Below are 23,827 nucleotides of genomic sequence, written 5' to 3'. Positions count from 1 at the left end.
ATACAATCCCATTTACAATTACAAAAAAAAGAATTAAATATCTAGGAATAAATTTAACCAAGGAGGTGAAAGATCTATACAATGAAAACTATAAGACATCACTGAAAGAAATCGATGATGACATAAAGAAATGGAAAGATATTCTATGCACATGGATTGGAAGAATAAACATAGTTAAAATCTACCCAAAGCAATCTACAGCTTCAATGCAATCCCAGTGAGAATCCCAATGACATTCTTCACAGAACTAGAACAAAGAATCCTAAAATTCATATGGCGCAACAAAAGACCCCAAATAGCCAAAGTAATCCTAAGAAAAAAGAACGAAGCTGGAGGCATCACAGTCGCTGACTTCAAAATGCACTACAAAGCCATAGTGATCAAAACAACATGGTATTGGTACAAAAACAGGCACACAGATCAATGGAAAAGAACTGAAAGCCCAGAAATAAAACCACACATCTATGGACAGCTAATCTTTGACAAAAGTACTAAGAACATACAATGGAGAAAAGATCATCTCTTCAATAAATAATGGTGGGAAAACTGGACAGCCACATGCAAAAGAATGAAAGTAGACCACAATCTTACACCATACACAAAAAATAAACTCAAAATGGATCAAAGACTTGAAGGTAAGACATGACACGATAAAACTTCTGGAAGAAAATATAGGTAGTACACTCTTTGACATCGATCTTAAAAGGATCTTTTCAAATACCATGTCTTCTCAGACAAGGGAAACAAAAGAAAAAATAAAGAAGTGAGACTTCATCAGTCTAAAGAGCTTCTGCAAGGCAAAGGAAACCAAGATCAAAACAAAAAGACAAACCACTATTTGGGAGAAAATATTTGCAAATCATATATCCTAGAAGGGATTAATCTCCACAATATATAAAGAACTCACACAACTGAACAACAACAAAAACAACCAAACAACCCAATCAAAAGATGGGCAGAACAGATGAACAGACATGTCCAAAGAAGACATACAGATGGCCAATAAGCACATGAAAAGATGTTCAACATCACTAATCATGAGGGAAATGCAAATCAAAACTACAGTAAAATATCACCTTACACCCATTAAAATGGCTATAATCACTAAGACAAAAAATAACAAATTTTGGAGAGGTTGTGGAGAAAAGGGGACCCTCATACATTGCTGATGGGAATGCAAACTGGTGCAGCCACTATTGAAAACAGTACAGAGATTTCTCAAAACACTAAAAATAGAAATAATATATGACCCAGCTATCCTACTGCTGGGTATCCATCTGTTATTGAAATCAACAATTCAAAGTGACTTATGCAACCCTATGTTCATTGCAGCATTATTCACAATAGCCAAGATATGGAAGCAACTCAAATGCCCATCAACCAATGATTGGATAAAGAAGATGTGGTATGTACATATATACAATGAAATACTACTCAGCCATAAAAAAGAGCAAAATTGTCCCATTTGCAACAACATGGATGGACCTGGAGGGTGTTATATTAAGTGGAATAAGCTAGAGAAAGACAAACACCATATGATTTCACTCATATGTGGAAGATAAACAAACCGGACAAAGAGAATAGTTCAATCATTACCCGGGGAAGGGAGGAGGGGGGTGGGCACAAAGAGTGAAGGGGAGGGGCTGGCCCCACGGCTGAGTGTTAAGTTCACATGCTCCACTTCAGTGGCCCAGGGTTCTGCCAGTTTGGATCCTGGGCACGGACATGGCACCGCTCTTCAAGCCATGCTGAGGTGGCATCCCACATGCCACAACTAGAAGGACCCACAATTAAAAATACACAACTATGTACTGGGGGGCTTTGGGGAGAAAAAGGAAAAATAAAATCTTTAAAAAAAAAGAGTGAAGGGGAGCACTTATATGGTGACAAATAATAACATACAACTGAAATTTCACAATGTTGTAAGCAATAAAAAAAGGCAAAAAAAAAATCAACGGCCTTATTTTTTAACGTTTTTGTTAAAAAGTTAAAATATTCCAGTTTGGAGTGGGCGGAGCAAAATGGTGGGGTGAGCTGACCTGGGATTCTCTCCCCTCCAAAATACAACAAAAGATTGGAAGAACTGAATTTCAGAGAATAAACATAATGCCAGCTCGTTAGAGACCTACAATACCAAGAAGGCGGAGATCGTAACCTTGCTTACACCTTCGGAGGCGCTGGAACGGTAGGAGAGAACATCGCTCCCTCGCCTAGAGTCTGCGATTGCTGTGGCGCGGGTCGGGAAGGAGCGGGGGGAGGGGACGCACGACCGGGGGATCATCCAGGACTCCTGCCGCTGATTCAGTGGAGACTCGCTGACAGGGGGAAAGCTTCCGTCCGCGGGGACCCTATAAATCAAGGGCCTTGGGAGACCAGAGAACAGAACTGAGCTGAACCCAGACTGGCACCTGTGAGTAACAGCCCCTCCCCCCCAACAAAGCCAGTGGGCGCAGCCATCTTGCCCCAAGGCGGAGAGCTAACACGCTGCTCTCGACCCCCATCTAGTGGCGACAGGCTGTAACTGCAACTGAATTCTACCACCATGAGAAAAAACCGCTCCTCTACCATCCAGCAATTTATAAAAGCCCCAGACCAGAACGAAAACAATAAAAACACAGAATTAAGTCCTGAGGACTTGAAATTAGGTAAACTAAGTGATAATGAATTCAGAGCAGCTATAATCAAAAAACTCAATGAGGTAGAGAGAAAGATAGAGAAACAAGCTGAGTTCTGGAGTTACTTCACAAAAGAGATTGAAATCATAAAGAAGAATCAAACAGAATTACTTGAGATGAAAAACACAATGGACCAGATAAAACAGAATACGGATTCCCTGAATGCCCGTGTAGACAACATAGAGGAGAAAATTAGCATAATCGAGGACAGACAGGCTGAATGGCGCCAGACAGAGGAAGAAAGAGAACTAAGAATTTAAAAAAATGAGGAAAATCTCCGAGAGATAATGGATTCAATGAGGAGTAAGAACATAAGGATCATAGGAATTCCCAAGAATATGGAAAAGGAAAATGGAGCAGAAAGTGTGCTTAATGAAATTATTGAAGAGAACTTCCCAAATCTAGGGATCAACGGAGAAATGCATGTAGAGGAGGGTTTTAGATTTCCTAGATTTGTCAATGTAAAAAGACCTACCGCAAGGCACATAATAGTAAAGTTGGCAAATAGGAATGATAAGGAGAGAATACTCAGGGAAGTAAGGAAAAAAAAGAGAATAACCTATAAAGGAGCCCCTATCAGACTGTCAGCAGATTTCTCTACAGAAACCCTACAAGCTAGGAGAGAATGGAGTGATATATTCAAAGCTTTAAAGGATAAAAACCTTCAGCCAAGAATACTCTATCCAGCAAGAATTTCCTTCAGATATGAGGGAGAAATTAAATCTTTTCCAGACAAACAAAAGTTAAGGGAATTTGTAACTAAAAGCCCTCCATTACAAGAAATCCTCAAGAAGGCTCTCATACTTGAAAAAAGAAAAAGGGGAGAAAGGGGACACAATCCACAGACTAGGGAGACTGATGGATAGAACCAGAACAGGATAGCAAATACTCAATTATAGCATTAGGGTAAAAGTAAGGAAACTACCAAAACAAGGATGATCTTAGCACTCTAACTACAAATTACTAAGATGAGTTGGAATAAAAAATGAAAATAATTATTTAGGAGGGGAAGAGCAAAGGGTCTAAATCAGTATTGGTCAAGTAGGTAAGAGACCACCAGAGAATAGATTATATTATACACGAGATTCTAAATACAAACTTCAAGGTAGACACTAAAATAAAGTACAGAACAGAGTCACAAATCATAGATAAGGAAAAATCTAAGAAATCCAGCATAAGAAATTGCAGTATTAAATGGGTAGTCTAAAGCACACAGGAAAAGAAACACAGGAAAACAAGATAATGAGTGACAGATTGACAGCATTAAGTCCACATGCATCAATAATCACTCTCAATGTGAACGGATTGAACTCTCCAATAAAAAGACACAGAGTGGCAAAATGGATTAAAGAACACGATCCAACAATTAGTTGCCTCCAGGAAACACACCTCAGCCCCAAGGACAAACACAGACTCAGGGTGAAGGGGTGGAGGACAATACTTCAAGCAAATAGCAAGGAAAAAAAGGCAGGTGTTGCAATTCTCATATCAGACCAAGTGGATTTCAAAATAAGACAGGTAAAGAGAGACACAGAGGGACAATATATAATGATCAAAGGGACACCTCATCAAGAAGAAATAACGCTTATAAATATCTATGCACCCAACACAGGAGCACCAAGATTCATAAAGCAACTATTAACAGACCTAAAGGAAGATGTTAAAAACAACACAATAATAGTAGGGGACCACAACACCCTACTCACATCAATGGACAGATCATCCAGACAGAAAATCAACGAGGAAATAGTGGAGCTGAATGAAAAACTAAAACAATTGGACTTAATAGACATATATAGATCACTCCACCCTGAAAGAGCTGAATACACATTCTTCTCAAGTGCACATGGAACATTCTCTAGGATAGACCATATGTTGGGAATCAAGGCAAGCCTCTACAAATTTAAAAAAATTGAAATAATAACAAGCATCTTCTCAGATCATAGTGCTATAAGGCTAGAAATTAATTACAAGAAAAAAGCTGAGAAAGGCACAAAGATGTGGAGACTAAACAACACACTACTGAACAAGCAATGGATCATTGAAGAAATTAAAGAATAAATCAAAAAATACGTGGAAGCAAATGAAAATGATAGCATGCCATACCAACTCATATGGGATACAGCAAAAGCTGTATTAAGAGGAAAATTCATCGCGATACAGGCACATCTTAACAAACAAGAAAAATCCCAAATAAGCAACCTTAAAGCACACCTAACTGAACTAGAGAAAAAAGAACAAATGAAGCCCAAAGTCAGCAGAAGGAGAGAAATAATACAAATCAGAGCAGAAATAAATACTATTGAAACGAAAAAGGCAGTAGAAAGGATCAATGAGACAAAGAGCTGGTTTTTTGAGAAGATAAATAAAATTGACAAACCACTAGCCAGACTTACAAAGAAAAAAAGGGAGAAAGCTCAAATAAACAAAATCAGAAATGAGCGAGGAGAAATAACAACAGACTGTGCAGAAATACAACAGATTATAAGAGAATACTACAAAAAACTATATGCCAACAGAATGGATAACCTAGAGGAGGATAAATTCTTGGACTCCTACAATCTCCCAAAGCTCACTCAAGAAGAGGCAGACAATTTGAACAGACCAATCACAAGGAAAGAGATTGAAACAGCAATCAAAAACATCCCAAAGAATAAAACCCCAGGACCAGATGGCTTTCCTGGGGAATCCTCCCAAACTTTCAGAGAGGATTTAATACCCATCCTTTTCAAGCTATTCCAAAAAATTAGGGAAGATGGAACACTTCCTAACACATTCTATGAGGCCAACATCACGCTGATACCAAAACCTGACAAGGACACCACGAAAAAAGAGAACTACAGGCCAATATCACTGATGAACATAGATGCAAAAATTCTAAACAAAATTTTGGCAACCAGAATTCAGCAATTCATCAAAAGAATCATACATCAGGATCAGGTGGGATTCATACCAGGGACACAAGATGGTTCAACATCCGCAAATCAATCAACGTGATACACCACAGCAACAAACTGAGGAATAAAAACCACATGATCATCTCAATAGATGCAGAGAAGGCATTTGATGAGATCCAACAGCCATTTATGATAAAAACTCTGAACAAAATGGGCATAGAAGGAAACTACCTCAACATAATAAAGGCCATATACGACAAACCCATAGCCAACATCATACTCAATGGGCAAAAACTGAACCCCATCTCCCTGAAAACAGGAACAAGACAAGGATGCCCTCTATCACCACTCTTATTTAACATAGTACTGGAGGTCCTGGCCAGGCAAGAAAAAGGAATAAAAGGAATCCAAATAGGGAGGGAAGAAGTGAAACTCTCGCTGTTTGCAGATGACATGATCTTATATATAGAAAACCCCAAAGAATCCATTGGAAAACTGTTAGAAGTAATCAACAACTACAGCAAAGTTGCGGGGTATAAAATCAATTTGCATAAATCAGTAGCATTTCTATACTCCAGTAATGAACCAACAGAAAAAGAACTCAAGAATACAATACCATTCACAATCGCAACAAAAAGAATAAAATACCTTGGGGTAAATTTAACTAAGGAAGTGAAGGACCTCTATAATGAAAATTACAAGGCCTTTCTGAGAGAATTGGATGACGACATAAGGAGATGGAAAGACATTCCATGTACATGGATTGGAAGAATAAACATAGTTAAAATGTCCATTCTACCTAAAGCAATCTACAGATTCAACGCCATCCCAATCAGAATTCCAATGACATTCTTTACAGAATTAGAACAAAGAATCCTAAAATTCATATGGTGCAACAAAAGACCCTGAATTTCTAAAGCAACCCTGAGAAAAAAGAACAAAACGGGAGGCATCACAATCCCTGACTTCAAAACATACTACAAAGCTACAGTAATCAAAACAGCATGGTACTGGTACAAAAACAGGTGCACAGATCAATGGAACAGAATTGAAAGCCCAGAAATAAAACCACACATCTATGGACAGCTTATCTTCGACAAAGGAGCTGAGGGCATACAATGGAGAAAAGAAAGTCTTTTCAACAAATGGTGCTGGGAAAACTGGAAAGCCACATGTAAAAGAATGAAAATTGACCACTCTTTTTCACCATTCACCAAAATAAACTCAAAATGGATTAAAGACCTAAAGGTGAGACCTGAAACCATAAGGCTTCTGGAAGAAAACGTAGGCAGTACACTCTTTGACATCAGGATTAAAAGGATCTTTTTGGACACCATGCCTTCTCAGAGAAGGGAAACAATAGAAAGAATAAACAAATGGGACTTCATCAGATTAAAGAGCTTCTTCAAAGCAAATGAAAACAGGATTGAAACAAAAAAACAACCCACTAACTGGGAAAAAATATTTGCAAGTCATATATCTGACAAAGGTTTAATATCCATAATATATAAAGAACTCTCGCAACTCAACCACAAAACATCAAACAACCCAATCAAAAAATGGGCTGGAGACATGAACAGACATTTCTCCAAAGAAGATATACTGATGGCCAATAGGCACATGAAAAGATGCTCATCATCGCTGATCATCAGGGAAATGCAAATCAAAACTACACTAAGATATCACCTTACACCCATTAGAATGACAAAAATATCTAAAACTAATAGCAACAAATGTTGGAGAGGTTGCGGAGAAAAAGGAACCCTCATACACTGCTGGTGGGAATGCAAACTGGTGCAGCCACTATGGAAAACAGTATGGAGATTCCTCAAAAAACTAAAAATAGAACTACCATATGATCCAGCCATCCCACTACTGGGTATTTATCCAAAGAGCCTGAAGTCAGCAATCCCAAAAGTCCTGTGCACCCCAATGTTTATTGCAGCACTGTTTACAATAGCCAAGATGTGGAAGCAACCTAAGTGTCCAGCAACAGACGAATGGATAAAGGAGATGTGGTACATATATACAATGGAATACTACTCAGCTGCAAAACAGAACAAAATCATTCCATTTGCAATAACATGGATGGACCTTGAGAGAATTATGTTAAGTGAAATAAGCCAGCGAGAGAAAGATAATCTGTGTATGACTCCATTCATATGAGGAATTTAAAATTATGGACCAAGAACAGTTTAGTGGATACCAGGGGAAAGGTGGGTGGGGGGTGGGCACAAACGGTGAAGTGCTGCACCTACAACATGACTGACAAACATTAATGTAAAACTGAAATTTCACAAGATTGTAACCTATCAATAACTCAAAAAAAAAATATTCCATAGTTTAAACAAAGAAAGTCAATGGAAGAAATCAAACGACTTTAATTTTGGTACTTACAAAAATCATGAACAGACCAGGTTAGGTATACAAAAACAGAAGACACAGTATTTATAGTCTAGACCTGTAGAACTGGCACAAGCAAATTCAGGGAGGCCTACCTACAACAGGATAGAGCTGCCCAGGAAAACCAGGGGGCCCTGATGGGACCCACCTCTCTGAAGATAATGCTTAGTTCCCTCACTCAGCATCAGTCTCAGCAATACAGACCACTGAAGACAGTGCTGATGTGTGGGCCCCTGGAACTCACACTGGGGAGGATGGTGCTATAGACTGAATGCTTGTGTCCCTCCAAAATGCATATGTTGAAATCCTAACCCCAGTGTGATGATCTTAGCAGGTGGAGCCTTTGGCAGGTGATTAGATCACGAGGGTGGAGCCCTCATGAACAAGATTAGTGCCTTTATAAAAGTGACCCCAGAGAGCTCCCACACACCTTCCCCCATGTGAAGACACAGTAAGAAGATGGCTGTCTATGAACCAGGGATTATGTTCTCATCAGACACTGAGTCTGCCAGCCCCTTGATCTTAGATTTCCCAGCCTTCAGAACTGTGAGAAATAAATTTCTGTTGTTTATAAACCACCTAGTCTATGGTATTTTCTTATAGCAGCTTGAACAGACTAAGACAGAAGTTTGCTAGTCAATGTCACACTGATCAAAATCCCAGGGGTGTCTCTCATCCATAAACAACAAATCCTGAGTGGTGATGGCCCCAGACAGAGCTTCAGGACTATAAGCAGTGGCTTTGAAGGACAGAAAGGGTTTGTCTCTAATGGTAGATCCAACACATCCAGTATGAAGTTATAAGGACCTTCTGAGAGCTAGTAAGCCTGTTGGCTGAATGTCATTGCCAAATTCACTTGCAAGAGTCTATTGACGCCCACTAGAGTTTCAAGATTATAAAACTCAAGCCACTTGGCTTATTTAAACAGTTTCACATAAACAAGAAACATAAAAGAAAATTTCAAATTTTCTTTTTTACAGTATGAACAGATCCTCGGAAAGTGCTTGCCTGAAAGTTGCTATCAGACCCATTAGTGTTTAAGAATTTGCATGTTTCTTCCTTCTGGCATGAATCCTCATACTAAAGGCTGCAAGCCAAATACTCAGAAGTAAAAATTAGCTTGCCTTCTAGAAAACAACTTGGGGGGAGGGATAGCAATGAAATAATGAAATATTATAATAGTAACTTCCATTAAGATGGTCTTCTACGTACAAAACTCTGACAGTCACTTTTTCAACATTATCTCAAATCCCTGCAAAAACCTAACACAACAGGAGTTGTTAGACTATCTTAAGATAAGGAAAGGGGTTGGAGAAATGAAATAACTTGCTCAAGGAAATGGACCAAGATTTGAGCAGAAGTCAGTCTGAGGCCAAAGTCCACACACTTGCCACTATCTCAAACCTTATCTAATTTCCTACTGAGAGAAATAAAATAATTAATAATATCATCATTACATTAAAATACGTATGTGTGTACAAATTGATATACATGTGTTTCTGTGTTGATGTATATGTATTACTGAAATAGAGATAGATAAAGATACAGAACATGGGTGAGACTAAGCCAAGGAAAGGAGCAGTTTTCATGTACAATGTGATAATTTGGTGTACATGTGCATTGTAAGATGATTACCACAGGATGTAAGATGATTACCAATTGGATTGACATATCCAATACCTCACATGGTTACCTTTTGCACATGTGTGTTGACAGCACCTGAGATCTACTCTCTTGGCAAATTTCAGGCGTACAGGGCAGTATTGTGAACCAGGGTCACCATGCTATACATTAGATCCCCAGAACTTGTTCATCTTATAACTGAAAGTTTCAGTTCTAGATTTTGCATAATTCACACAGACAGGCATGATTAGTGTGGCTGTGTTGAAACCTATGTTTAGTTTAGGGCCACCATTTGAAACATGTTTGGTTGACATTGTTGATATGGACAAGAGAACAATCAATATCTATTAAATCACATCTACTAGAGGTAGATAATTACATGCCTGGGAAGGGAGAAACCATGGACTATTTGGTTGAGTCTATTGAATATTGAGGGAGGAACAGGAGCAATCCAAGTAAACAAACAAACAAAAAACGAACAGCTTTCCCACTGCCTCTGGTCCTGGTCCTGCCCTGGATGAAATTCAACATTCCAGCCATGTGATTGCCAGAAAGTCACTCCACCTCTCTGGGGTCCTATTTCCTCACCTATAAAATATAATTAGTAAATAAGAATCCACTTCTTCTTTTTTTTCTAGGAAGATTAGCCCTGAGATAACATCTGCTGCCAATCCTCCTTTTTTTTTTTTTTTTTTTTTGCTGAGGAAGCCTGGCCCTGAGCTAACAGCCATGCCCATCTTTCTCTACTTTATATGTGGGACGCCTACCACAGCATGGCTTGCCAAGCCGTGCCATGTCCACACCCAGGATCCGAACCTGCAAACCCCTGGCTGCCAAAGCAGAATGTGTGCACTTAACCACTGCACCACCGGGCCGGCCCCAAGAATCCACTTCTTGAAAAAGGATGAGGGCATGTTGAGAGGACACAGGAGCCAACCTGAAGGAGCCCCAGTAGCTGAAGCTGGAAAAATTTGAGAGACAAAATTAATAATGACAGTATTGGGTTATAACCTGTAGAATATAATAAATATCCATGAGCCCATACTGATATAAATAAATAATTGAATAAGTACATAAATGGAAGAAAAAGAATAGTGGAACAGCTCTTCCTTTCAGGAGAAACCCAATTAGCAAAAGTAGAAAGAATGAGGGAAATACATAATCCCCATGAAGGATACATCACAGGAGAAATTTCTCCAGGCAACTACCACTGAAAGATGCTTCAAGTCAGTGGGGAAAGTTTGGGGAGAAACAGGATAGAAGGTTTCTCAGGGAGCAAGGAGAACAAGTTGGATAATTTTCACGAATAATAGCACCAAGCTAGGTGGCCTGAGTAGAAAACCACAGCCACCACCAGGGCCAGACTTCCCTGTTCTCAGGTCTGGGCCTCATCTTTGCTCAGTGCTCCATAAACACTGGTAAATGTTTCCTTTATGACTCTATCTTTCTGTTTTCACACTTACCATTTTCCCTTCTTTGCAATTCTCAGCACTGGCTGCAAATGAGAACACCTGGAGAGCTTTAAATGAGACTTTCTGGAGGAGGGTCACGGGTCCCAGGATTTCTGAAAGCTCTCTGGGTGATTCTCACGTGCAGCCAAAGTTGAGCACCACCATCAGATTGGTATACTTTTTGTTTAGCTATGTTAATATCACCGTGCAGGAAATAAACAAGGTCAGCCTTTCCCGCTTTTTTCCCTGATAAACAGCCACATGTTCTCTCTCTCCTGAAGATGTGGAATCTCATCTATTCTCTATTGTGTCTATTACCTGAAAGCCCAGGTTTCTGGGGATGCCTTACCCTTACTCAAATGGAAAACCTTCCGGCGGTATCTCACAGGTCTCTAGCACAGTCCATTGTTAGGTGTACCAGCAAGATTAAGTATGACAAAATGCTTTTGACATATGTGACAGGTAGAAGGATCTAATATTTTATCTTTTACCATCAGCATTTGACAGAAATGAGGTGGGAGGCAGCTGAAAGCAAGTGGTAGAGAATCCATAAAGAAAAAAAGAAATTTCTTGAGTACTAACTCCTTTGTGGCTCACTAGGTGGGGCCATGATATGACACAAAAATGAATCGGGACCGGCTAGTAGCATGGTGGTTAAGGTCGTGCATCTGACTTCAGTGCCGTGGGATTCATGGGTTTGGATCCTGGGCACGGACCTACATTTTGCTCATCAAGCCATGCTGTGGCAGTGTCCCATGTACAAAATAGAGGAAGATGGGCACAGAGGTTAGTTCAGGGACAATCTTCCTCATCAAAAAAAAAAAAAAAGAATCAGAAAAAGATCAATCCCACATGTTGAGAATCAGAGATAGTTTATATGGTGTATAATGTGCTGAGTGCCACCCGAGATAAAATGCTATGAGACAGAGTGAATGGGTGGGGAGTGATTTCTGGCAAGGAAATTATGAGAGTCTTTGAGGAGCAGGCAGCATTTCAGGTGGGCCTGGGAGGATGGGCAGGATTTGAAGATGGGCTAGGAGGAAGGAGATTAGGAAAGGAATGGCCCAAGCACAGCTGAAAAGGTGTGAAACAGTGGAGGATGGACAGGAAGCGGAAAGTAGATCCATTTCCCCTGGGTGGAGGAGAATAGAAGACACCCATATTTGAAATACCTATTCTGTCACTTTGGTGGTTTAGGAACTATTCCCCATCAAAGATTTCCTTAGATGTTGACAAGAAGTTCATGAGAGTTCGGTTATTTGCTTTTTACACTCATAATCTGACGTGATGTGTCCAAAGGATTGGGTGGTGGATATAGGGGTCTCACCAATGCATTTATATACATTTCAATCTTGCAAGGCCCCAAATTAAATTACGGAAGAGGAAACTTGGAGGCAAAACGACCAGCTATTTCAACTGTGAATAGCATCTTCCTATGAGGTGCAAGTTTGGCCATCTGCCATTTCCAGCATTATTTTACCTCGATAAAAACGGGATAATGGCAGGCTTGTGGGAGTTAAGAGCAAATTTGGGTCTGAAGATGAGAAATATCTGTTAACAACAAGAACCGAGCGATCCGCACACGTCATTCATCTGGAGTCAGGAAGTGGCAGCTTGACGGCTCAGCAGCGCGGAGCCCTGGAAGCCCCGCAGCTGTTCCTCCGGCACTGCGGCGGCCGTCACCATGGCAACGCCCCTCCCGGGAGAGCAGCTCGGCCGTGGAAACCACCAGCATTTAAAAATTAACGCAGATGATCCTGAATTGGATCCTGCTCGAGAAAAAACATTCTTATAGAAATGTTCTTTCTAAAGACATAATTGGGACAAATGGGCTAAACTTGAATATGGATTGTGGATTAGATGGGTGGTTCTCAAACTCCAGAGTGCTTCAGACTCACCTGGAGGGCTTGTCAAAACACACATTGCCGACCCCACCCCTAGACTTTCTGATTCAGCATGGCTGGGGTGGAGGCTGAGAGTCTGTGTTTCTACAAGTTCCCAAGTGAGGCTGATGCTGGCTGGTCTGGGATCAAACTTTGAGAACCGCTGGATTACATACTAGCATTGTATCCATGCTAATTTCCTGATTTTGATCATGGTACTGTAGTTATGTAAGAAAATGTCCTTGGCCTTGGAACATACTCACAGTAGTATTCAGGACAAAGGGGCATCGTGTCTGCAACTCACTCTCAAATAGTTCAGGACAAAATATAAACAGATAGATAAGATGAATAAATAGAATGATACAGCAAATGTGGAAAAATGATACCAATTGGCAAATCTAGATGAAATATATATATAGGAGTTCATTGTGTTATTCTTGTAATTTTGCCGGTAGATTAAAATTACATTAGAATTAAAATTTTTTTTAATTAATGCAGGAAGAGAAAATTATAGCTTATCATGTAGAACTGTCTAATATGGTAGCCATTGGCTACATGTGCTTATTTAAATTTATATTAATTAAAATTAAATAAAATTTAACATCCAACTCCTCAGTCACACTGGCCATCCTTCATCAAGTGCAAAAGTGTCCTGTATGTATGACTAGTGACTACTGTATTGGACACAACAAACATAGAACATTTCCATCATCACAGAAAGTTCCATCGGACTGTACTGACTATAGAGAAAAATATTTTAAGATCAGGAAAGAGTCTTTGGAAAACTCAGTGTGCCACAAGCAGCAGTAGAAGTGACAGTCACAAAGCAGTCGGAGTCAGTGGTTTTCCACATAAGATAGTTTACTAACTGAAAGGGGCTAAAGGAAGAAAAATGATTAAATCATATGGATCATAGTGTAGCTGCATATGTAAATGCCTGTAGTTCTGCATGGGTTAGTGACATAATTGCCAGAGTGGCTGTTCACTAAGACCACTCTGAACACATCATTTTATTGATTTTCTTAACAATCCATTGGATGAAGGAGAAGTAAACATCCAAACGTCCTGGTTCTTTTTTTTTTTTTCCTTGCTTTCCTCCAAGCAGAAGAGGCATGAAATCTGGATGGGGAAACACCCAGCAAGGCTAAGCTGGGGAGGCTGCCCTGAAGGGGAATAGCTGAGACTTAGACTATTTCAAACTTTCAGATATTTTAACCTGGCTATTGATTTCATTTTCATGATACACCAGCTCGTGTGTAAAGCAGACCAGGTGGCTATCCCTACTCCTTCCGAGCTGCTTCTCCTGCCTCTTCTTTTCTTCATCTCAAACACATGGCACCCTCTGGTTGCCCAAAGTTTCTGACCCAATCAGGCCTGCTTTCCACTCTAAAGAGCATCATCTTTCTCCCAACATCATTTCTTTGGGCCTCAGCAACACCCAGGTAATGAACTAAATACACTCTAAAGTGTAAATAGGACTAAATTCTCCCAAGGTGCATTTGGCTAATGCTAGCTCCCAGAATATTCTGGGAGACAATTTCTGAGCAAGGTCATCTTTGGGTATCGTCTTGCTGACCCAACTCTTGTGACCCCCAGCCCCCACCTAGCCTCTCAGGAGTGAACCCACAGATCCATGTTACAGCTGCACCTTGTCAATTTCACGCTCTGGCACCTTCCTAAGGAGCTTCATACTCACTTGGGACTCAGTAAAATGCACAGCTATTATCCCTTGGAGAGAACATGGAGTGGCAGGGAAAATTGCAAATACCTGAAGCCATAAATCACAAACCAATAAATATGAAGGATTTCCATGGGGAAAATGAGCTATATTTCCATTTCCAAATTTCCATTTGGGAAAATGAGCCACAGAGCTAGAACCCAGAACTCAGGAGCTGTGCCTCTGCTCTGTCCAGGCCTCTGTTATAGCATTAAATGTCCATCTAACCATTGGGCCGCTGTAGGAGGTTTGGGGGATGCTTTCCCACAAAAAATATTGACGCATTCTTCTGCAGATATTCTTCCTTAAAACATATTCCTTCTGAGTTTTCCAAAGGAGAGAAACCCTTCATTAGAAACACATTTGTCAATTACTTATAGATGATCATTTTTAGCTGCGAGACATGAGATCCCAGGTCTTTACAGTTCAGTTGGTGGTTTGATAATTGAACTTTTGAGATGTCTCTTTACAGACAGCTTTTTAGTTTGAAACAGATTTTTATTAAGATTTCGAAAAGAGAAGAAGAGTCTCACCTCACAGTACTCCGTGATAATGCACAAATTATCTTGCTCCACAAAACTTGCATGGAACTTGACAATGGCTGGGTGGTCCAGCTTGGAAAGGAGCTGGGCCTCCAAATTGGCCTGCACAGTCTCATTTGGATTGAGTCCTCCAACAGAGATTTCCTTCAGGACCTTTCTGCAGCCAAAAAAAATTTTTTAAATACATTTAGAGCTAAAAAACACATTTGATAAATGTGAATAAGTGGTGCAGGACCATCTAATTGATAGCCAGGCTGCAACCTACTCATAGGCCTGGTATTGCCTCTTATGACACTGTGTCCCCTGCTGGTCCCTCGGCTTGCCTCTCCGTCCTGGACAGTGATACGGCTTCCCCACAGCCTCTGACCTCCGTACCTGTGGCTACAGTTTTGGTCAAACAGGACAGAGATGGAGCTAATCTTGAGCAACATCTCTGCAGTGGCTCTTCCTCTGCCGCCTCAGATGTCTCTCTAGATGTCTCCATTTCTCTTTGCCTCTTGCATGGTGTCTCTGTTTCTGTCTTTTTCTGTCTCTGTGTGTTTTCTCTTTCTTCTTATCTATTTTCCTCTGTTCCTGTCTGCTTTTCTATTTCTCTCTCTATTCCTATCTTAGTGTCTCTCTGTTTCTCTGTCTCTGTCTCTTTTTATATAGATACACATATATGTGTGTGAATATAATATAAATATAAAATATGTCACCGTCACTCTGTCTCTCTGTTCTGTCTTATTCTGTCTTTGATTATCTATCTCTTTCCCTCTCTTACTCTCTCTCTGCCTCTGTGTCTCTCTCTGCCTCTGTGTGTGTATTTAAACACACATATACACACATACTTCTGTCTCTCAGCTCTAAAATTTTCCAAATCTATTAACTTAATAGCAATAAGATCAGTATCTATTTATTTTCTTTTTAAAACTATCTTTGGCATATCATTCTTTATTGCTCCCAGTATTTAGAAGAAGAAAAAAATCTAAAAACATTGACGGAGATATTTAGGATCTTGAGTGTGTATAAATAGCACAAGAGCTCATTAAATCGCCCAAATTATTAATTTAAAAATTGTGACAACTTAATGAGGAGTGGACCAAAACATTATCTCTTCCCATCTAAGAAAAAAATGGTCTGATGAACAAACCAATTATAGTACCACACTGTAAACTAGATTGCCAGGGAGAAGCACTTTCGAGCACCAATTATGTGTGCAGACAGATTCTGCTGATTATAAGCGAGCTTTAGCTGTTCATTAAGGCAAGTTCTACAGGACTCATACCAGAAAACATTTTGCAAAAATGCTCTTTAAGTGTTACTACCTATGCATATTAATGAAAATGTATTTATAGTAGAAACTCTCTTAATTAAAAGCCCTTTAACCAACTCATAGATTAAGCAGCGTCCTCCAGTCTTTTCTAACAGATGCTGAGGGCTGCCTTTGCCATAGGGAGTGCCTGTGGCCAGTGGATGCTCTCTGGCACGCCCATGAACTTCTGCCCTTCCAGTTGAGATGTGTGCTTACCCAAGTCATTGAGTTTATTCCCAAATGTCTTTATGCCAGTTGTGCTCATTATTGTAAGTTTGTGACTTAAATATGACAAACTGATGAAGGATGAGTGTGAAAGTTATCTTTTTTAGGAAAACCAAGTCAAATGCTTACTAAAAAACTTGATAATGACAAGTTGCAAAAAAAAAATGTTAAGTAATTGACAAGACTGTTCTAAAATGTTGGTTAAAAAATGTAAAAATCTAGTATTCTGAATTGAGATTGCTAAATTCTCATTCCTCTTTAAAGAAGGTAAACCTGGGAAACTTAATCAACATATTTCAGGTGTAGTTTATGCAAAAGAGACGAAGAGACCTCTAATCAGAGGATGTTAGATGTTGGCTGCGCATCAAAAAAATCAGTGAAATGTACAATGATATGTTTTAAATTAATGTAAATATTTTAGTTATGTCATTTCATTTTACAATTGTCTCCTCTATGTAACCAAGTACCAGCCCCAATCCCATTGGATAGGAGGGGTCCTACCATTCTTCAAAATGTGATTATACTATAAACTTTTCATTGATTCAAACAAGGCTTTCTCTCTAGTTGTTTCACTGTGGAAGAAAAGTAATTTCCTCAGGCAATACCAGAGATAGAACTTGTTTCTTCTTTCAGATGCAGGCCTAGAAGCTGTGATATTGGAGTCAGCATGGTACTGTCCAGTTTTCACCCATTCCATTTCTCAGTAGTAAAAATTTCATAAAAATTGTAAATTAGACAATCTGTCCTAGAAGCTGAGATCCTACGTAGGAAAACTTAGAAAGTGTCCTTACCTTACTCAGGTGTTGGCTAAGATTTGGCTTTTTTTCCTGACCTATAAAAGCTGTGTTACGTTTCCATTCTCCAAAATCTCATAAGGAGAACCTTCTGTTTCAAGATGACCATTATCGGGAAATCAGTTTTCCTAAAATTTGAGTCCCATAACATTTTATTCATCTTAAATGTTCTTCATGGTCTCCCCATTCTGAATTCATCCTGTTCCCAAAAGACAACCACAGCCCACCTGACTGTTTCCACAAAGAGCAGGCCAATTGCATTGAAAGCACAGCTCTGCACCAGGAGCCTCACGAGCTCCACTCGGCATTTCCAGGCATCTTTAACAATGACTGCAATTTAGAAAGTTGGAATATTTGCTTCCCTTGCCCTAATGGTGCTTTCACATTGGTTTTGTTAGGCAATAAACACTTTATTAGGCTACTACTCGATAATGAAGTAGATTCTAGAGAAATGCTTGCCTATTCTATAGAAAGACTGATCTATCAAGAATTCGGTTAAAAATGACCTCATGTTATTAAGAGTGGCATCTCAGACTGTTAGAATACTAAAAGGACATGAAATGACATAGGCAGCTATGCTTTCCTGCAACTTCTGAAGATTACAAAGCAGCAGGCAGAGCTCAATGACATCTTCATAGTGCTTCCCCAGTCATTTACTGTGCCCCAGCTAACGTGCAGCTGTAAAGTCACAGTGGTTAAACATGACAATACAAAGCTTTACACAAACTTGAAATATTCTCTTTCTGTGAAGGAACAAATGCTATAAAAAGCTTTAAGATACTTACTTTTCCTTGCAAACAAATATTATGCAACGGAGCGTGAGATTTTACATATAGTTACCTGAGCCTCATGTGGCAGCCTGATGATAAAGCATAAAATCTCATTTGCCCACAGCTTAGCAGACGAAGCTAGGGCTATTAAGATCTGTGATATCTAATATAATCATCTCTAGCTGACACAGAGACTTTCTACCTTCCTTACCTAAAATCGTGTCACTGAACTGACAGGAAACTCATTGCATATCACTTAATATGAGATCCATATCAGCCAAAGACACAGCATGGAAACTTACCAAGTCAAGGACAGCTTGTCACCTGCTCAGTGACTCTCAGCTTGTCACCCACTCCTAAATAACATGACAGACATTTATTTTATCAGAACTTCAACCATTTGGGAGAAACTTTGTGACAGAAGCAAAAACAAGCATTCCTGCAGACTCACTCATTTTGCAAACTTTCTGTTCTGTTGCCTAAGTGGCATTCTTCAGTCTTTCTAGAATCACTAGTGAACTGAGAAACTTTGGAACGTGACTTTGGAAATTTGAGACTACTATAGCTAATTTCATTCCCTCAAAATTGGCCCACCTTTCATACAAATAGGGCAGATGATTTTTATTTTTTTTACTGGGAAAGATTTGCCCTGAGCTAACATCTGTTGCCAATCTTCCTCTCTCTCTCTCTTTTGTTTTTTTCTCTCCCCAAAGCCCCAGTACACAGTTGTAGACTCTAGTTGTAGGTCCTTCTAGTTCTTCTATGTGAGCTGCTCCACAGCATGGCTACTGACAGGTGAGTGGTGTGGTTCTATGCATGGCAAGCAGGCTTGGGCCACTGAAGGGGAGCTCGTCAAACTTTAACTGCTAGGCCATCAGGGCTGGCTCCAGGTGATATTTTTGAGATGTTAATCAAAGGTTGCTTTTTCACAAATTTCCTTGTATCATTTCACATTTTCCCCACTGAACCAGCAGCATATGCTGCCTCAGGAAAAAAATGGCATCATAAACTATAGAGAACATGAGTCAAATCCCTGGCTTTTGATTTTCCAAAGGAGAGTCCAAGGCCAAAGAGAAGAGATCTGGAGGAACATCTGGGTAGTGGGTGAGTGTCCTCCCTGCCCCCAGTGAGAAAGAGACCCTCTCGACCAGATGAAGGGGAGGCAAGAAAATTAGGTACCACTGGGCCCTTGGAAATAGTTCCTGTCCCCTAGGCCGGGTCCAGAGAGGGAAGTAGGAACAGAATTCCAAGATAGGTAGGGTAACCTAAGAGCAGAAGATCTGTGCTCTCTTTCCAAAGCAGGCCATAGAAAATAGCAGGACCTTCACATTTTCTTGTTTCCTGCAAGGGATAGGAGTGAAAGAAAGGTCTTCAAGAGGCAAGTAAGCCAATGGGGCTAAGAGAGCTCTAGAATCTCCAGTGAGAAGTGCAGAAACAGCAGAATGACGTCCCACGCAGCCACGACCATCTCGGTGAGGGCCAGTCAGCTGGGGGACTGGAAGGCTTCACAGTTAGTCTGGAGATTATTAGCTATGGTCCCTTCCCTTGTGATTTAACTGTCAACGATCAAGCATTGCATTGCTAGAGTAGGTACCCACTGTACGTCTACAGTGTAGCGGGCACTGCCCTTGTGTCCACTGGGAAGACAGACATTAAACAGGTAAGTGTGCATGAATGTGTGGATATACGTATGTTTGTATTTTTAAAAACTTCAAATGAAGACGAATGCTCTAAAGTTAGGGTAAATGATGTCTAAGGCCCTCCTGATTTAAAATTCTATGCCTCTCTAACGTGATCAGTAGCTATTGCACCCACTGAGGGCAAAGCCACAGAAAATAAATTTTAACCTCAGCTTAAACAAGAGAGTAATTTTTTGCTTATTGTTTCCTTTTTATTTTTTAATCTGCTCAGGACTTTTAAGATAGAGTTTTCATCCATCTAACAAGGCAGCAATTATTTTAATTAATCCTTTCTTAAATGTTAAGCTCTCATTTTTTTCTAATTTACATGGAAATACAGTTTCATTATAGAAATTTCTGAAAACAAAACATAAGGAAAACATTACCCGCAATCCACCATAGAGATAAGCAGCATTAACCTTTTTGTGTATTTCCTTTCCATCTTTTTGCTACATATTTTTTTTTAACAGTAGAAGCCAAATGGTTTACACAATTGGCCTGCTGGGAGTTTCACGGGATATTATTACAGCAGACACCAGTCATTTGTCGCTGCCCAGAATCCTTAGACAGTCTCCCAACATTGTAGTAGATCCCTGGCCTGTAGGTCCTGTCTTCCTCAGATAGATAAAAACAAACAAACCCTATATCTCCCGCCTCCAAACCTATATCTCCCGCCTCCTTTGTGTTGGGGTGCCAAGGTGTGACTCAAGTTCTGCCAGGCAGCTGCAGCCACCCAAGACTTTGCCTTGGGTATGAGCTGTGTGAAGAAACATGGCGGGCACAGGGCCTCCCTTTTGCTAATAAAGGTGTCATAAGAAACAGCGTGGCCCTGGGGGCAGTGGCAGCAGGCCACTTCAGGGGCATGGTTCTGGCTGACGTTCCTGGAAATTTGGCCGTCAGCCTGCTCCGAGGCCCTCCCGCTGCTGCTGGGCACTGTTTCCGGAACAAATCCTTTCTACTTAAACTGCGCAGAGGGTGGCTGCCCATCTCCACACCTGGGAGCCCTGACCAATGCCATTACGCATCACATAAGCACGTTCAGGGGTTACCACGGATCACTGGTACACACCTCAGGATAAGGAAAACCAAACCTCCAAAGGTTTGACTCATTTGGGGTTAATTTTTATTATTTATATGAGTCTTAAAGCTTAGGATCTTCTAAAGGATTCAAGGCCACAGTATTTCTTTCTTCATTTATGACTAGAAATAGCATGAGAGTGAAAAACATCCTTGTTAAAGTTGTTTTATTCCCTTCAATAGGATATATATAACTTTAAAGTGTAAAGGGCATGAAAAAATATAATAGCAGAGAGTGATATTTATTCCAAAAAGTGGCCCATTGATAAAAAGTGGAAAAGCCAGGAACTGAAGATACCTAAAGGAGTAGCTGAGAAAACATTGTAGGTGGTAGTGAAGAGTATACTACAGATGGGATTTTATTTTATTTCAGTTGTTTTTCCTTCTCTCAGCAATTTAAAAGCATATTTTTAATGTCTGTGGTCAGAGAAAAGGACAAAGTGATTTTATGGGTCATCATCATCTGCCATAGTCTCTGAGCTCTTGTGTTTTTAACAATTAAATCCCTGATGCCCGCTCTTTGGGGGTGAGAATGATCGGATTCCTCTGGTCTTTTCCTCTCCACCCCTGATCACAAGCATGTAGCAGAGTTTTTGGACACAGCACGGGCTTAGATCCCATCATGGTACAGTGCAGAGATGGCAAACTGCTGGCACCCAGGGCGGGCCTCAGTAACTAAGGTGCAAACTCCGTCTGCTGAGCCCAACGTCAGACACCACACAAGGCCCCAGTCAGTCACTACCAAATACCATAAGATAGAAAATTCCACACTTCTGTTATTTCACTGTCTATTGACTGCTCTCTCTATGTCAAATACAATGCCAAGTGCTGGGGATACAAAGATGAGAAGAGAAAACTCCTGCCCTCCAAGAGAGCTCAGTCTCACGGGGGAGGCCAACAAGCATAAAAATAGTTGAACGACTTCATGATAAATGCAATAAAAGAGCTGGGGGTGGAGAGTGGGGATCCCTAATCCTCCTTTGAGGAGAGAAGAAAACCCAAAATCTATAGACTAGAGCCCCAGGACATCCGCTTCTGCACACAGAAATGACTTTGCAGTATGCCAAATCGCCTTTTCCCCAGGTGGATCCCAAGTAGCAAAAGAAATGAATTTATCATTCTTTAGTATTTGCCCTGTATAAATCAATACCCAGTAGAGGAATGTCTGTATTTTCATTACTTGAATAAGCTATGAAAGTTAATAAGCATGTGACTTACAAAAAAAAAGAACTACTTAAGAATTTCTATATCTACATATCATCCTTTAGAGTAACACACACACACACACACACACACACACACACACACACACACACTCCTACAGTCTACATTATATAGAATGTGGAATGAAAATGTTACAGGGAGGGAACTTTTTAAAAGATCTGTGAAACTAGCAGGTTCACAAACCACTCCTTCCTTCCTTCCTCCCCACTCTTTTATCTATCCCCATTTTTATCCAAAAAAGCACTTAAGCTTTATGTAACAAGATTTTTAAAAATAAATGTGAGGAACTCTCCCATTAAGCCAAGCTCTGCTCCAGAGGACTCTCTTAATTTGGGGTCCCCAGGAAGCAACCCCTGAGAAAAAGATTTGAGTGCAAGTAGTCAATGTGGGCAGTGAGAGGGGAGTGGGGGAGTGAGATGAAGGAAGGAGGCCATTCGAGGGCATCTTATCAAGCTGCTTCCCACTGCGGGCACCTGGGGCTTAATTTTTTGAAGGAAATCTGGAGCAAGCCTAGAACACGCCTCTGAGTTCCCGTGTCCGATGGGCCAGGAACAAAACTCCCTTCATTTGCTGCTTAAGGCTGCTCCCTGGGAGCATTAACTCCCCTACTCTTCCACCCTGTGGGAGGACAAGGGGCCCCACCGGCCAGGGAGAGGCCTAGGGCAGAACTGCAGGAACTAGCAGTTGGAGGCTGGGTCCACACACAGAATATATTAACCATGCAGGGGATACAGGTAGGGCACCAACATCATCTGTAGAAATAAAAATAAAGGAAATTTCCTCCATTTTAAATTCTGGCCTATTTTATTTGAATTCCTGAAGATGGCTAGGATATACTGATTCCTAGACAAAGCAAACTGTCTTGAATACTGAATAATGAAACTGCAAATCAATGATAACCTATAGATGAATTCCGTTTCCTATGCATTTCAAGACTGATTTAGTTTACAAACACAATAGCAGCATATAGGAGTATTATGTACAAATAAGAAGCAAAGATAAATAATTAACAGTAAATAATAATACAGATAATAAACAAAGAACCAATAAGAGTAGAAGTATTTCAGACATTTTTGTTTGGCAAATATGCTATTCCTGGCTCCATCTAGATTATATTTTCTTTTGTGGTGACAACTTCCACACAGGGTTTCAATGCTGGTACCATAACAAATTCTGCAAATTGCCTTTTTTTCTAAGGAACAGAAGAAAGTAAATAGAAATTTCAGGAGTAGGAGGATTTAAGACAAATATTGCCTGAATAAAAAAAATATCTAATAATCATGTGAATTCAATGACTTTTCCCATCTGTATAAATTTTAAAAAAAATAGAAATGGCTTGAGCACATGTCTTATGGCCGGAAACAGTACTGATGCTCATCCAAGGTTGTCTGCAGAGAATCTCCCATGTCAACGCAAGAATAGAACTGGCTTCAGGATGAGCCATTTCAGCCCTTTTCCAGAGGGCTCCTTGGAGGTCACATGGAGAGGAGACGAAATGTCTAACCGCTCTGTTGTGCAAAGCCCTTCTCCTAGGGCTTGGGTGAAGAATCTATAGCTAAGCCAAGAAACCCAT

General features: G+C 40.2%; 1 protein-coding gene across 9 annotated transcripts in view; it reads right to left on the bottom strand.

The window, feature by feature from the left end:
* NEK11 (NIMA related kinase 11) overlaps positions 1–23,827 on the bottom strand; it is a 246,270-nt gene that overhangs the window by 188,457 nt on the left and 33,986 nt on the right. For 8 of the 9 annotated variants that reach the window (XR_011496516.1, XM_070493166.1, XM_070493163.1 and 5 more), the window contains one exon: positions 15,183–15,348. The exons of the other annotated variant lie outside the window; for it this stretch is intronic. Coding sequence is in view for 7 of the 8 variants with exons in the window: in XM_070493166.1 (XP_070349267.1) it covers positions 15,183–15,348 (166 nt within the window). In the remaining variant the exon portion in view is untranslated. The remainder of the gene's footprint in view (positions 1–15,182; positions 15,349–23,827) is intronic. 9 annotated transcript variants of the gene reach the window in all.

The sequence above is a fragment of the Equus asinus genome, chromosome 21 (assembly GCF_041296235.1).
Source record: "Equus asinus isolate D_3611 breed Donkey chromosome 21, EquAss-T2T_v2, whole genome shotgun sequence".
NCBI classification, from domain to species: Eukaryota; Metazoa; Chordata; class Mammalia; order Perissodactyla; family Equidae; genus Equus; species Equus asinus.
Note: the sequence above shows the minus strand (reverse complement) of the source record. Positions and strands in the feature narration are given on the sequence as shown.